A 16,840-nucleotide genomic window follows, 5' to 3' on the forward strand; every position below is an offset into this window, starting at 1 on the left:
ATATTGTTTCATCGAAGTATGCAGAAAATAATATTTTGATAAATTACATCTGCTAAATGTAAATTTTTTACTCATAAATGGCAATATTACGTCATGCGATTGCAGCGCCGCGTCTGGGGGACTTCTTTCATGAAAAGGACTATACTACCGAATTTAAATTATAACTGTCTTTGTCATCAGCTTGGCCAATACTCTCGAGAATTTAATTGATTTTCCAATTCTGCAGCGCATGTTTTTTAACTGGGTGAAAACTAAAACTTTCAAGCAAGATGAGTTCGTATCTAGGAACGAGTTGTACAACGACGATTATTTCTTATAAATTTAAGGTATTAACCATGATCATGGCAGTGAAAACCCATTTTTGTGTCTGAATGGTGAACTTATTCAGCCCTATTACAAAACGTGGATTGAACTTACTACCATATTTGTAAAACGGACGTATAAAAATAGTGACCTTTATAAGTGAACACAGTTACCAATATGATTAAATAAATTTTGATTTGTTCATTACCCTCTTGGGGCCTAGGATCTCGCTGTATCACAAATTTCTAATATTGTGACAAAATAGTTTTTTTAGTGGGTATTTACAGATTCTGCATAAAAATTATTTATATCGATCACATGTAACATCTTAAACACACACTTGTATATTATACGGTCTAATAAATAAACAATTATTAAACTTTGACTTTGTGTGTAATAATGTTCTACTAATTATATTTAATATGGCCATCTTTGGGTACGGCTATTCTTTCAAGGCATCAACTAAAATAAAAAGCCAATATAATATTACATCATTTCATTTATTTCATCTTATTGACAATTTCGAAAATCACAGTTATTACTTCTGACAATTGTATTGTAACTATCATATTACACGTCAGCTGCCAGCTATGGGTAGTGGGTATAAAATGGTATTATAAACTTTATTGGCCACAGTACTTACACATTGGCTTGTAAACCTATTATTTATAATTGGTACCTCCCTTCATTTACAAACGAATGTGAACATTTCCATCGATAGGCAACAGTTTACTTAATACAAATAGGAATAAGATAAATTTTTAAAAAATAGTTCTTTCATTGATGAGCGAAAGTGAGCATAGATGAAGTGCGTTCTATAAATATGACTCGGAAGATATACAAACAAACGAACAAACCGACGAAAAATTATACTAAGACAAATTCAAACAAACAAAGCTTGTAATTAAAATACTATTTATAACCTTACAAATGAAAATCACAATATGTCATTGGAATAACTCCAACAAATTCATACACGTAACGGTGTCGTCCGTCATTCTCTTAAAATTTAGTACTTAGATATAGTATTAAATGGTGGGATCGTAGATCATCTATATACAACACCAACGATTTCATAGACTTATTACAATCACGCGAATCACCTAAAACGTCGACGAGTGACGGCTTTTTACAACTACCCTCACCGCTTTGTATAAAACCGTCGCGCGTTCGGCGTTCACCTACTTCAAGTATAATCTACTTTTAACGCTTCTATCAAATACAATTTTCGTGGTTCTCTATACAAGCCAAATATTTATAGTTAAATCATTTTAATGACATAGACTGTTTAAATATACAAGCAATAATTTACAAAAACAAAGAATACGTAAAATAGTAAAATGCCTACTTCGAAAATCTACAACGCGCAAAAAGCGTCCAGCGTCCATTATACGTAATTCATGAATATGGCGCGCGGGCCTCGACGTACATGGAGCGAACGTCTTGAGATCAATCAGAGAACGAATCCAAAGATTCACAACACACCGGCCTATTTGTCCACGACAGCTGCGCTGGTACTCTGTAACTTGCAATAGCAATAGGGATGGCGACGTGTCCGTAGCGCAGATGCGATACGTACGCTCAACAATCGCAAACACCATTGGGAGTTAAAGGGTACCGGCGCCGGTACTGACTAACGGACACTTTTCATAGGATTCCATACCCTTATTGGCACATTTGTATTCATCATACATACATACATATCGCCGTCTAAATACACTAAGATATTAATTATAATTATTTTTTTAATTTTACTATCAAAAGATATAATTATTATCTCTTTTGAGCTTAGAATATTTAGTCGACGATTTCCTGTAAAATATAGCTTTGAAACTGTCGTTGATAATAATTGCGTAGATATTAACAATCACAAATAAATATTATATTGATAAAAATCGTATTATAAACCTTCCTATAAATGCCTTTCAAATTTAAGAGACCTTTTAAATTGAATATTTTTTCACAGATAAACCGAATTCAGCGTTAAGAGGTCAAATGTTAAAAATTAAAACAACCTTGATATTTGGTAAATTAAAATTATTTAAAAAATGTAATAAGATATTAGAGAAAATTATCATATAATGTTGCCAGTTAAAAAAACATGCTAGTTAATGGGAGGCGTACAATTTTAGTGTTTTTTAAAAGTTTTAAGGATGTGAAGTGTAAATAATTGGTTAATTTTTTCAGTTTATTACCATTTGGATAAGAAATAGTATAGCATTATTTAATTAAAATATTATAATTATTATTAAAAAATTTCTTTTATAGCAACTGCAAATAGTTACTGCTGATCTCTACTACCCTACATTAGAGGCAACAGCTGGATTGACTTGTATGAATACATGACATATATTTTATAGAAAGTTAAAAAGTCACATTTTAGCTATATTTCACAGGATTACCATTTCAATGATGACGTTTGCCAAAATGTACCCAGAAACAGGTCTATCTTATACCTCGGCTGGTGCCTGTCTATCCGGCGTAGAATTCGAAAATAGCGCCGTCGGTATCTTTGGTATAGAGGCGGGTGTTCGCTTTGCACTAGGCCTGCTTCACCCGTTTCCTTGGAGGGCCAATGGGAGGAATCTGCTGCTGCTGAGTCGCCAAGGCGCGGAAGGCTTCGGCTATGAGGTGAGGGTGAGAGGATATCATGTTCTTCCATCCAGTGGTGTCCATGACATCTGTTGCGTGACTCCTGAAATATGGAAAGTAATACTAAAATAAGTGCGGTTTGGGGGTTGACTCATTTTCCTATCAGAGCCTAAGGCTCTATTATAATTAATAACTTAGCTAGGGTAGAATTTTAAATAACCGGTTTCCGAGACACCCACGATAATTTTCTGATTTGCCTTTTCAATTGAGAATAATGATTTAGTTTAAAGACCATGACTTTTATAACACATCACTTCATACAATAGTCTTTCTTTAGTCACTATCTTTATATATATAATTCTTCTGTGAGTGTGTATGTCACTGAACTTCTCTCAAACGACTGGACCGATTTTGATGAATTTTTGTGTGTGTATTCAAGGGGATCTGGGAATGGTTTAGATTCACAAATCACCCCGCCAGATGGCGCTGCAGTCGGTACGTTCATACTTTGCTTTACTAATTGCTTGAAATATCATGCAGGACAACGTCTGTCGGGTTCACTAGTATATACTATACCTACTGACACACAGCTTTGTCTTCATATAATTGTGTAAAGCCAATATCATTCTCTCAGTTTGATATCGGCTTTACACAATTATATTATTGCTTGGATAATAAAATTGATAGTTTAAGTAATAAATAACAAATACATATAGAGACTGAACATTAAATAATCTACCTAACCTTGTAAATAAAGCCACGATCCGTCAAATATTTGTCGAATCCTTCCTGTTTGTAATAAAACACTATCTTATCACACAAGTGTTATTTCATGGCCTTCGTGTTATTTCACTTATCACCAACAAGGAAGGGATCATGGTTGGAACCCATTAGTGATTACTATGACTGATTAAGGCTATATCTGATAGGTGATTTATTTATATTGTTAAACTAAGTCATAAGTATATAAAACTCATCACAATTACAACAGAAATTAAGAATAGTATTTTAATGCTTTATTGACAACTTCTTTAGATAATTAATAATAAGAGATAATGTACCATGAGTACGGCTGTTAGTAAATCATGGTAATCGACCATTATAACGCCAGCAAAGATGACCTCATAATTATTTCAATTTTTTTTAAAATTATATATAATATGTAACAGGGGGCAAACCGGTAGGAGGCTCATCTGAATGAGTCACACACATTGCCAGAGAGTTACTTTCAAGAATTGGTACGCCCTATCTATGTTACATATTTATATTCTTACTGCTCAATGGAAAATAATGATGTTTAAGAAAAAAAAAATCCAGTTTACTAAAAAGGACGTATAGATAAATAATAAATGGGACTGACGTGTTGATGAAGTCTATGGTCTGCGCCTTGAGCTGGTCAGCGGAATGAAGGTCGGCGAGTATGAGTGTGTCCGCTGCCGTCTCCACTGATAGGCTGAGGCACAACGCTTCCTCGCACATCACTTTTAACCGGTCTAACGCGTACTGGAATAGGAAATATTAATTAAGTACAATAACAACATTATATATATAAATCTTCTGTGCGTTGAATTAATTACAACTCCTAAACGGCTGGATCGATTTTGCTGAAATTTTACGAGTGTTTAGATTTTTTTGTATTTAAGATATGTGTCCACAAAACGTCACATCGTCCGGTCCGCTAGTTTGAAATAAAATTTACAAAAATATCATAATCTATCATGTAGCTAAGCTATAATATATGTTGGCGACAGCAAACAGTTAATTATGCTTTATCGACTATAATACTGAATCGATTATGATGATGTTTTTACAAAGATGATAAACATAATCCTGGGTAATGACAATGGACCATAATAAAGTAGTTGTAGTACAACTTTACTTCGTTGACTTTTCATAAATTTCATCATAAATCACGCGATATGACTTAATTTTATATCGTGATAATTCGTTTATACAATTCAAAGCCAAGGACAGAGATAACGAATACAAAATGTGTGTATTGCTACCAATACCTACATCTTATATTACTTGTCATTAAATACTAGTGTTGTAAATATTTTTACCTTATATACATTATAAACTAAAATTCATTAAATACGAAGGAGTTATCCCTAATAACTCAGATAACAAAACCTTGTTTAGTTAATATTTAACTTGAAGGTCTCGGGTTCGGTTCCGACTTCATTTGAAATCTATTTAAATGTTTAAGAGGGAAGTTGATTTTACCTTGTCGGCTGCTGCGAGGAGGTCGTCGGCCATTTTGTCTAGATTGGGCGCTCGATCCGTGTAAATAAACCGTAACATTTCACGTAACACCTCGTGATCAACGTCCGTGATGTCCACTCTGTTGCGTTTCCGCTCCTCCATTTCGTGTTCAAACATCGCCGCGAACACGGGACTTCTCGCTGGAAATAACAGGATATCATTATGAAAAATGCGATTATTACACACAAATAATTTCGCTTATTAAACGTGGACTATAGTTACGTGTTTTTACATACAATATACACGTTTTATAAGGCTTAGAGAGTTTAAAAAAGGAGAAGCACAGTATATTAGCGTTAGACAACTCTACCAAGGATTCAAGAGCCAAATACTTTGCGACAGGACCAACCCACGTTACCTCCAGCTTGGTCACGTGACTATTTCCATAGAAGTACGATACGCTTTGGTCACGCCCGTCGCAATGTATTATTGTTTTGCTAGTAGACTTTTCACTTGAGCTTTTTAACAAATTTTTAAACAAATTGTATCTCTAAAGCATTAAGAAATTAAATTATTATTTTTTTGCTGAAATAACATGGCCAATTTGAGAATGGTAGGGCTGGTAGAGCTACTCAGAAACTGTTTAATCTTTAAAAAGCGCAGATTCAAAGCACCCATAACATTTTATAAGACGAAGCAATAGTCAGGATAGAAAGAGGCATGCACAATGTAAAAAACATATTTGTCTTAAATTTTTGTAACGTTGGCTAAACTTGCTATACTACTAGTGTTACAATTTGATGTTTGACGTCAGAGAAACCATGATATCATATGCCTGCTATTCATTGACGCCGTTAAATGTGATGACGTATTTACATTTGGTGTAATAGAATTTCCTCTTTTTAATGTAATGCAATAATGACCTTTTTGATACTGTTATAAATTTAAAATCACAAAGATTAAAGTGTAATGACCAGGATAATGCACTTTTCGCGCTTCTCTTCTGACACCAACACTCATTCTTAAAAACTAACTGTTTTAACTAGTCATTCGTCTCTATCTTTTACGTCGTTTTACGCTGTGACAGAAAGAGACCACGACATAATAGACAATAAGACAGATTTAGCTTTTATGAATAGGCAAGGAATGGTCAACCAAAACTTCCTTCACCGGGTAATATAATCAAAAAGAATCATGAGAAAGTGAATTACCTGCTAATATTGCTTTATGCGCTTGAAACTCTCGTCCGCCGACCGCTAACGTCACGTCAGAGAATCTTTCACTATCAAACAAAGCTCCTAGGTCGTCCGATAACCGGCATTCTGGCACTTTGAATTGTACAACATTACTCTGCCCACTAATATTGATACTATCCGCTACCACTGACACTTCACAAAATATAGTCAGTTTATCTTCTGGCAGGAGACCGTTTGCTTCGTCCAGGAGGAAATCTCTGGAAAGTTAAGATTTGCTTTTAATTATTTATTTCTTTTTGCCAACTAGGAGCTGTGGAATTGGCTGCCAGTGGATGTCTTCCCGAGGAGATATGGCTTCAAGTATCCATGGGCTGCGGTAAATACATTTTTGGCCCTTATCTTATAGATATGAGTTACTAGAAGTATATTGGAAGTTTGTATATCATCTTTTCACCGGGATGTCTACCTATCTACCGCTTTCCCCCTATGAAGTTTTAACGGAGACCAAAGTATTATTAAGTGCGGCGCTCTTCCAAAATTTGTTGAGATTAAATCAAACACCGGTCTCGTTTGTAAAAAACAGTAACAAAAGTTTTAAGCAATATTATATTATTTATTGCCAAGTTTTATGAATAGGTTGATAATTATAATAATCTTGTATTGGTCTACAAAAAAGTACGTACGTATTTTAATCAATAAAATACATGGTTGAGAAACTTATATTCCTATCATAAGTGAGCCATTTGTTATATACATATATCCTCATTTATACTACCAATATTTTCCTGAAGAAGTAGATTCATAATATGGTTCCCAACCGAAACAATACCGATTCTGACCTGATATCACTATACACATCAAACCATAAATAGTTCTTATATAATACTTTGTTCTTCTGTTTGTATCTTATAATAATTTGAGTAAAATTAACAAGACATTTATTTGTAGGGAAAACATTGGTTAATTGTCCATTAAAGCATTGCGGATATGTATGTAGAGAAAGTATGAAAGTAGTTAAATACAAGGGGGTTAATTCGAGACTGTAAAACGGTTAATTATCGCAAATTAATAGCAGATTAGCATTTTGCACGTAATAATATTTTATCAGTGAATGCGCAGAACGCATTGCGCAATAAATACGACGCAAACGTTGCGGTTGTTAGGATAACTAATAGGTTAATAAATGAACTCTTTTCTCGTGTAAACTGTTAAAAAGTTAAATTAATTTTGGTTTGTGATTATACTTTATATCTTAGTATCCACATTAATTAATCTTTCACAATAGATTAAGGCGATAAACAGAAAAATACAAGGATTATTGGATGAGAAAAAAGATATATACCTTCTGATAAACTTTTTGAATCCCCAGTCCTTGCCTTGAACGAATCTATACGCCCGCTGTGATTCCATCGCCTTTGTCTCTTCCCGTTTCGCGTTCAATATCGAAAACTTGAACTTTGCGCGCACTTCTGATTTATTACACGACACTAACAATAAATATAACGATAAATAGTCTTTGCTCTCTTCATCGAGTCCTTTTGGGTTAACACGTAGACACCACTTTAATTTATCACTAGCACCAGCCGAAAATGTCGATGATTTTAAAACTTCACCCATTTCTTCTCTACAAAAACTAAAATTGTTTATGGTCCACATATAACTGAACTTCACCACCTTCACCTGGAACAAGAGAAACATAGTTTTAGTCTGTGCTACGGTTCTATTAAAAGAACTTTATCTAGAATTCTATCGTCTAACGAGTTACGATTCGTCAAAAAGCGAGCCTGGGTAGATAGCATCGTTACCTGACTTTTATCTATACCAATATTCATCGAAATCAGTTCAGTTAAAGTTTAACAGCTCGATAGACAAAGCCAGTTTTGAATTCATAATAACATAGTTGAGTTTATAATAATTCTAGGTTCGCTTCTAATAGTAAAAAATGGTACTAGATGGAGTATGACTAAAACGGTATACGCGCTGTAATTTTTGTGAACTTTTTTTATGATAAAGGTTATGTAAATTAGATTAGTACGTTTCTAACATATGTCCAAATAGGTTCTAAGCAAGGTGTTACTGTCCACTTCTCTAGTTATAATTAACTTCATAATACGCTTTGTACTGATACGGTTTCATTGAGGTGCCCTCTATAATCACCTTCAATAAACTGTGAAATGAGCGGTGACTACGCTTTACGGCTTATTTATTACAAATAAAATTTTATCGTCTCAGCCAAGGTTCAAGGTCAGAGTTTGTTTTTACATTAATACAAAGTCCGTTCAGACGACGTAAATTATGGACACCATATTTACAATGCAAAGTATTGTCGGGTCTTCTTTAGACTAAAAAGGCGTCTTTATTTGCTCGATAAATCGTCAACTGACACCAAATAGAATTTGAAACACTTCAGTTCAAAGACACGTGTCTTTTCTACCATAATTTTCTATTAAAAATCGCAATTTTAATAACTTTGGAAATACGGTTATATATTTAACAACATTTCGCGTCAAATATAGAGAACAAACAAATTATAAACGTGAGGTATGAAGGCTATTAAAAATCAAAATCCAGTTATTATTGCCTTGGCAAGTACAGTTACCCAAACAATAACTTATAAATTTGATTGACTTTTTAACACAATACTTTAAGGATAATTTAATGTATTAAATGAATGTTCGAGGTCTATCTCATAATTATTAAATTTTTAGGCTAGTAACAAATAATATATTGTTCTTAAATTACTCTGTCAACATCAGTCGTCAATTTTAGCAATAGACGCAATTATTGTTATGTGTTTTACGTCTCAATGTTTTGGGGTGTTTTAGGGATATTTTTGTGGTAATTAGTGATATGATTGTAAGGTCAGGACTAGGTGAACGACAGGTCCCTGGTCATTGGCCCCGACCGTTGCTTGCCAGCTTGCGGGCTTGCGGTGCTGGTGAGGTCTTCGCCCGGTCACCGACCCATGCCAAGGCCGCCCGCATCATCCCGCCACTTGACTCAATGCTTCTTCAGTGCAAAACCTAAGTCCGATTTCGGGTTCCGTGGTATATTGAAAATGTGCTAATTAAATAATGCACAGCTTTTTAAATCATATATGAAATTATAATGAAACTACATATTTCCGCGACGGTTAGAATTAATGAAATATAAGATAATGCAAACACGTATTGACTCATATTTAATCACTGTATAGCAATTAATCAAGGGCAAAATACTCAAGTAAATAATCTGTCATGTGTAAAAACGCGTGGTATGCAAGAAGAGTCACGCGTCAACACCAACGTTGGAACGTGTTATTATTCTACAAACATACAAGGAAGTAGCCACGTTTTTCATTATATTAACAATACAGATTAACACCGTTATCTTTTGAAATGATTAAACCTTAATAAGATCCATTCTCATATACAGTTATCCGCGAACCAAATAGATTTTGGCAAAAAGTACCAAAAAGGCAATAGCAGGTCGAAGCTTCGCAACGGTTGTTCCAATTTCTACGTATTGCTACCAATATCCGACAGGAAATAAAAGACAACACTACAATAATTTAAACACAAAGCCGTGTTATGGGAACAAAAAATAAACGTGAATTGGTTTAACAGTTATTGCTTATCTACGTTTACTTAAACAAATCTTCAAATGAAATGTGCCCTGAATTAGAGAAACGCTCTCAAGCACTATTATATTTATTCACAATAAGAAACAGAATACTTTGAAATAAGCTACGATTTTAAATAGAAAAATGTGAGCTCATTTAACCAATCAGTAGCTATTTATTATATAGCGAACTCGATTAGTGTTCCTAAAATTTAATGATCTATCAATATTTTTTTGATCTCATCAGATTATCCGACCATGAGAACTGGGAAAAGTACCATTTGAAACAGATTTCGGGAAATTCACGCGCATTCGAGTTATAATAAAAAGATTTTTAATTAATTTTCATTGAGAACCTCATTTGTAGTCTACAAAAGTTTAAAGGAAATGGTGTGTTGATTGAAATATCTGACACGTGCGATTCGACATATACTTGTAGCTATGTTCAGAAAACGTTGCTTTTCACGTTAACACGATTAGCTCAGATCGCCGATAACAGAAAAATTATCTTTCTTGTCATTCGGCAACTTTTCAAGTATTTTCCGATTTTATTATATTGAATATCAATAATGTTAAATGCGTAGATATTAACATTAGGTAATTTCTATGGGTTAAATATAATCGTAATATACATAATCTGAAGTTACCCGAATGTTAGGTAACTTTTACATTTCCTATATGTAATTTTAGAGGTTACCCATATGTGTAGCCCGCTTTGTGGGGTCGAAAAACTTTACGTAACCGAACATAGAACTTTAAATAACGTGTTTCCGGGTCTTGTATATGGAGCAGTTACCTCAATTGTTAAACACATTATTTAAATGTATGGTAATAAGTTAAGCTATATAATGAAATATCTCTATATTTCATTATTTAGCTTAACTTATTACCACTTATATACAACCTATTAAATTAACCCTTATCGCTTTTACTTTAAAAATAAATTATATATGCACCTTTATAATTTGAATCCATTATAGTTGAAAGAAAAGTCTCAACTAAGTGTCAGAAATTTAGGTATAAATGAAATGACTACCCATAATATATATGTATAACTTCAGATGTTAGAACACTAATTGAACTATAATGATACACTATAAACTATAACTAACTTTGAGATTTAGATTGCATCGACAAGTTGGGTCTCAACTTCTAGCACAAATACCGTTTGAAGACACAAAACGTATATTAGTTGAATACATGCAGAGTGAAGGGAGAAGATAGGGCTGCCGAAGAAAGTTTTTGTGTCTCAATGAATATAGAGTTTTTTTATAAACGAAGGAATTTATTGTTTATTCTCTAGTAAAAACTGATCTAATATATAAAATTCTCGTGTCGCGGTGTTTGTAGTTAAACTCCTCCAAAACGGCTTCACCGATTCTCATGAAATTTTGTGTGCATATTGGGTATGTCTGAGAATCGGACAACATCTATTTTTCATCCCCCTAAATGTTAAGGGTAGTCCACCCCTAAATTATTACTTTTAATTTTTGGATAATTTTTATTTCTTTATGATACAGCATTAAAAAATACATACAACCCCTAATTTTCACCCATCTACGACAAACCCCTATTTTTTATTATAAATGATATACATGGCAAAACGACGATTGCCGGATCAGCGAGTAAGTATATATACATATTTCTCACATTTACAGTAGGTATACAGTTGCTATACCACACACGCTGGACCGTGATAACCTTACCTGTGTAAAGCACCAGTTTTCAGCGACGGGCGTGTTCCCGTCGTGCAACGGGCTGGGCACGCGGCTCACCGCCATGCCACCGGCGCCGTTCGAGGACACGCGCGCCGACTGTGGAGCGGGCGCGCCCCCGCCCGACCCACCACCGCCGCAATCGCTGCCCGACGCGAGCCTGTAACAAAGCATACACGTATTAGCCTTTTTTTAAAGATTTACATATATTAGGTCTACACGCCAGCCTGGAATGGGCATGAAACATTTCTTGAGAGATTGAACGAGCATCTCTCTAGGTATTTAGATTTTGCGTGAGAGGAACTTTGAATGCAATACAATAATATTCGAAATTTAAAATACTAACTAATAAAATAATATAACTCTTTGAAAATGATTTTAATTTTATACCTTATAAATTACCATTAAATAATGATTACTTCTCAAAACTTGTGCGTTGCCTCTGTTGTCTAAGAATAGAGACGACTTAATGACAATGAAAATGTGTGAAAATAACGTCTTATGCTTGTGTCATAGATTTTTAATTTTATTATCTAACTACTAAATCGCGACATCAATGCTATGAAATTATTTATACCAGGTAGGTCGTAAGATAGAGATTCAATGTTACTTATAATGTAGGGAAAAGAATGGAGAAACCGGAAAGGCTGGTGTAGGCCACAAGCGCGACAACCGTCACGACACTAGGTCTTAGTAAATGCAAACATTTCTTGCAATATTCTTTTTCCGCACAAGAAGCAGGACGATCAAAATCAGCTAAGGTCAGGACATTGGTGAATAACCCTGTACTACTTATGTCTTTATAAAATCGAATGCAAAGTTTGCATTTACGAAATAGACTTCTAAAATAAATGGTCATACAAGACTTCAACATCTAAGATACAGGCGACCTTTCCATTCGTCATTATTAATATACTAGGCAGTGGCCTACTGGCCGAGTGGCGATACCTGCAAATTCTCATGAAAATTATGTAGCAACACTACAAACCGACCAATCAACGACCATCTTCAAATTCGAATAATAACGATAAACTACGAGCGTTTTAAACTACAGTCGAAAAAAGAAAAAGTATGTTCAGCATCCTTGGTTTTGGTGTCATGTTAAGTAGGACTCGGACAATACATGAACTGTGGCCGTCCTGTGAAACTTTCACGAGCTGGGGTTCGATTACCAAATGCGCGTTAGAATCTGTGTCAGTTTCATCACCATACTGCATCCGTTCACAGGTTGCGTGCGCTTGCTTTGTTCGCATGTACACCGCTGGCAGCTGCGCGGTCAGAACGCACAGCTCATGGGGCTAACAATATCCTGCGCTCCTTTAATAAAGACGACATGTGCATAGCCGACCGGTTGTAGGACTCGCAAACCGGTCTCGGGGAGAAAAGTTTACAAAGAATATTAAAATTCAATTTAACCCCAATATTAAGTGATCGATTAGCCGATGCTAATTTTATTCACGGCGCAATTAAATTTGATAACGAAAACAAAATACAAATGGCCATTATAAAATTATTCAAAGGAATCAGTACAATGCGATAACGTTGGAGCGGAAACCGCAAGTCGCGTCATGCCAGAGGCACAGCCAGAGGTCAATCGAGCCAACGTGTGTCCTGCACAATAGGGCCAAAAGGAAAACTTGACTATAAAAATAATATACTGGTATTAACCGCCTATATTTTTAATTAAAAAAAAAACTACTATGTATTAAAGCTTTTATCTCACCAAAAAATTAAATTTGTTATGTAATTTGATCAATTAATGATTCATATTACAAATAAACTAACTTCTTTAAGGTACTATAAAACAACTTTTCTTTTTTATTTTATATATCTTTAGTTAATAACTGAATATATATCAAATAAAAATTTGATTTAATAACACCAAAAATATCAATTTCGTCTCTCCTGGCACACCCATTAAACACGCGCTCGAATCGCGAACGAGACAATTAAATAACCGAGTTACAGTCAACGTGTGTCTCAGTTCAGGGCAGGAAACTTAAACAAGTCACTACCGAATGTAGGCTACATTAATTTTATTAATTGGCGCGACCCAGAAACTAAAGATGTTGACAGAGGTGACCCAAAGTGACAGGAGTTAAGTCTCCTCCTCAAAACGTCTTTACAAAGCAATGAGGACGAGCAGGAAAACAGAACGCCTAAACACATCTGAATCATCGTGAATTTCATCATTCCTTATAACGTACAATGTAAGCGTACTTTTATTCATTGTTATTTGCACTAATTTATTAATCAGACCTTTATACATATTAACTATTCAGAAATGACTAAAGTTTCATTTTTTATTCATTTGGTTTAGTTAACTTCATTGTATTTCATATTAAGTTCCATATATAGTTGAATCACACAACAAAACATATATTGCACAGTAATGATGATTATATTATTTATTACAAATATAATAACGGTTATTTTGGGGTTTTCACAAATGGTCAAATTTTCCGTAGCAACGAAAACCGATAAGATATGGCACACGCAGCGATCCGCTCGAGGTCGACTAACAAATTTGCCACTGTAACAAATAGAGCGGCCCGACCGACCTACATAGTTTCAGTTAACCGCTTTATTATGATTAACAATAGACCAACTACCGAAACACCTCAATTACTTTAAATTTAGGATATACTAAATTTCCATTTTGAGTGATCACCGTGGTGACTTTATGCAACCAATACAATAAGCGGACTCATACAATTTTCTTCTAACTTTGTGGAAAGCTGTTTCGATTTTAAACGCATGATACACAACCTAGTGTGAGTCACATGTAAATTATTATAGATTTTGCTTTTTTTTAACTTAAGTTTTTCTCACGAGCCAGTAAGTGGGAAAAATATTTTTTTTACAGGAATAGAAAATTATAAAATTCTTGTAATAACGTCTGTTTCTGTTGTTTTCTACGGCACTACTTTGTTAAGTAAACTGTAAAAAGAGAACCATTTCATACACATCAAAATTATTACGTTTGTTAAATTAAATACGATGCGTGGAAAAGTCAACAACCGGTAGAATCTTGAGAAATCTTTGTCGTACGTTTCATTGGTCTGTCGTGATCTTATTATAGATGTCATCCGACCTGCTAGTATCTCTCTCTATTTATAGGTACTAACTGCGCTTACTATTCAAAATCATCTCCATAATCCATGCAACACGTGTTCTAAACTGACACTGCGAAACCTAAAAACTTACAACCATAAGCGGGAAACAATACAAAATTAAATGGACACTGATTAGCTAGACAATGATGATAAAAGTAGGGTGTTGAACAATAAGGCTTCAAGATATGATATTGTTTTAAAGGTATGTTGAATTGCAGCCGGTGAAACAGGGGGGAGTAACTAAGTGAGCAATGCCCTCTTAACGACGACTGCGTGCTATGACTCAGACGCCCTGAGGACGACCTGACAATAGGGTCCTCGACTGGGTTACTTTGAAGGACGGTTTGTTTACACAAGACGCGATATCGTGCAGTTTTATTGCACCCATCACAGAGAGGACATATTAACTTTGTCACATTGAAATAATACAAAGCAATAAATTAGTTTTAAAACATTCGCATTCAACAAGTATTTGGGCAATAAAGACGCAAATGTATGGGTTCGTCAGTTCATTAGTGATAGTTATTATTGGATTTATACTTTTGTAATACACTTAGAAAAATAAAAATAATTGTAGAAGGCTTTCTTATATTCAGCTCAAAGCTAGCAATATTCAGGTCTGATAAAATATTAAAGTTGCGATTCACGAGGCCAGCCTTTTGTTAAAGTTGTCTCAATCTGTAGAATACCTGATATTTTTGAGGCACAATATGTATTTTATACATTATTCTGTATTATAAAAAATATACAACCAACGCTTGGTGGTCAGAACATCCTAATAGCTGTACAATACAATTATAGGTATATGTAATTGTTGGGCGTGACGTGTAGATTAACCAAACACATGAGGTGCTCAAGGCTGTCGTGGTCGTCCGACGCAATCCATGGCAATTTGTAACAATAACTCCTCAATGTCAAACCTATTCGTTTACACAGTCAGAGAATTATTAATTAGATTACTCTTCAAAACTCGATGTGCGATACAAACTGCCATACCCTACATATAAAGTAGTCCCTAGAACCTTTTCTATTGGGGCCATAAATAATGGTTCTAACGTATATCTGTAACGGTTAAATAAGCAGTTGTTTATAATCGATTATGTAATAATGAGTAAGCTGGTTTATTTACAGTGCAAATAACCTTGCGATTCTTGTGAAGTCTTAATAGATCTCCTTGTGTACGAGTTTCCGTATGATATAGCCAGCGTTTGTCTAATAAAGAAAAAAACGCACAAGGCTATTCGGTATTAAGATACCAAAATTTTTAACTGCTCGTGATTTACATAGAAACTGGCATAGTAATCATAAAATCTAGCTAACATGTTGTGTAGTGTTTTATTTCTAAGAGTATTAGAAAATATTAAATCAACATTTACAATATGGCAGACGGATTAGATAAAGACTCGGGTTAGGGCTGAAGGTTTCTAGACTTTCCTATTACAAAATATAGATAAAAAATCGAAAATTGATAATAAATAGTTATTAAATTATTTGTGAAGGTAAAACTATAGTCAAACGCGGAACTAAGAAGCAAACTAGCACCTCTATTCGTCCGAGATGTGCGAGGACGCGCAAGGTGACCGCGACGCGTGTCCATACAACATACATAATATACACAATAAGATCATGTTTATATGACACGTCCACATATATCGCATTGTTCTATATACACTTATACGCTGACATTATTTTTTGCACGTAATTGAACTGATAGTTACACAATTATCTGAAAAAGTCATACAGTAGCAAAAATCTAATTTACTAAATTTATAAATTTCTTTGGTGAAACATTTACGTATCTATAGAAAAAAATTCAAGAAAGGTCATCTAAAAACATAACGATTTAGTGCTAAACAACGTACTACGTGCCGTGCCATGTTTATTTAATGCTATATCATGTAGTTTAATCTCCAAACGTGTCAGTAAATGTAAACAAAATTATTAATATTTCAATATGTGATACATTTAATGCTTTATCTCGAAACAGCATTGTCTATGCTTTACGAAATGTAATTCTCATGTGATTCTTAATAAAAACACATGGATTGCAACGTGCAACTTTGATACTGTGGGGAACGATTTGGAAATCATTAAGGTACCTAGACAATTTATG

At 34.4% G+C, this 16,840-nt stretch overlaps 1 protein-coding gene across 4 annotated transcripts in view; it reads right to left on the reverse strand.

Moving 5' to 3' along the window:
• Window positions 1-784: 784 nt before the first annotated feature.
• The window catches only part of LOC125063222 (protein roadkill), a 34,868-nt gene continuing 18,812 nt past the window's right edge, over window positions 785-16,840 (reverse strand). For all 4 annotated transcript variants that reach the window (XM_047669540.1, XM_047669541.1, XM_047669539.1 and 1 more), the window contains 6 exons: window positions 11,603-11,771; window positions 7,639-7,976; window positions 6,312-6,553; window positions 5,122-5,300; window positions 4,256-4,398; window positions 785-2,998 (listed from right to left, as the gene is read on the reverse strand). In XM_047669540.1, the coding sequence (XP_047525496.1) occupies window positions 2,845-2,998; window positions 4,256-4,398; window positions 5,122-5,300; window positions 6,312-6,553; window positions 7,639-7,976; window positions 11,603-11,677 (1,131 nt within the window). In that variant the 5' untranslated portion in view covers window positions 11,678-11,771 and the 3' untranslated portion in view covers window positions 785-2,844. The remainder of the gene's footprint in view (window positions 2,999-4,255; window positions 4,399-5,121; window positions 5,301-6,311; window positions 6,554-7,638; window positions 7,977-11,602; window positions 11,772-16,840) is intronic.

The sequence above is a fragment of the Pieris napi genome, chromosome 3 (genome assembly GCF_905475465.1).
Source record: "Pieris napi chromosome 3, ilPieNapi1.2, whole genome shotgun sequence".
Classification (NCBI taxonomy): domain Eukaryota; kingdom Metazoa; phylum Arthropoda; class Insecta; order Lepidoptera; family Pieridae; genus Pieris; species Pieris napi.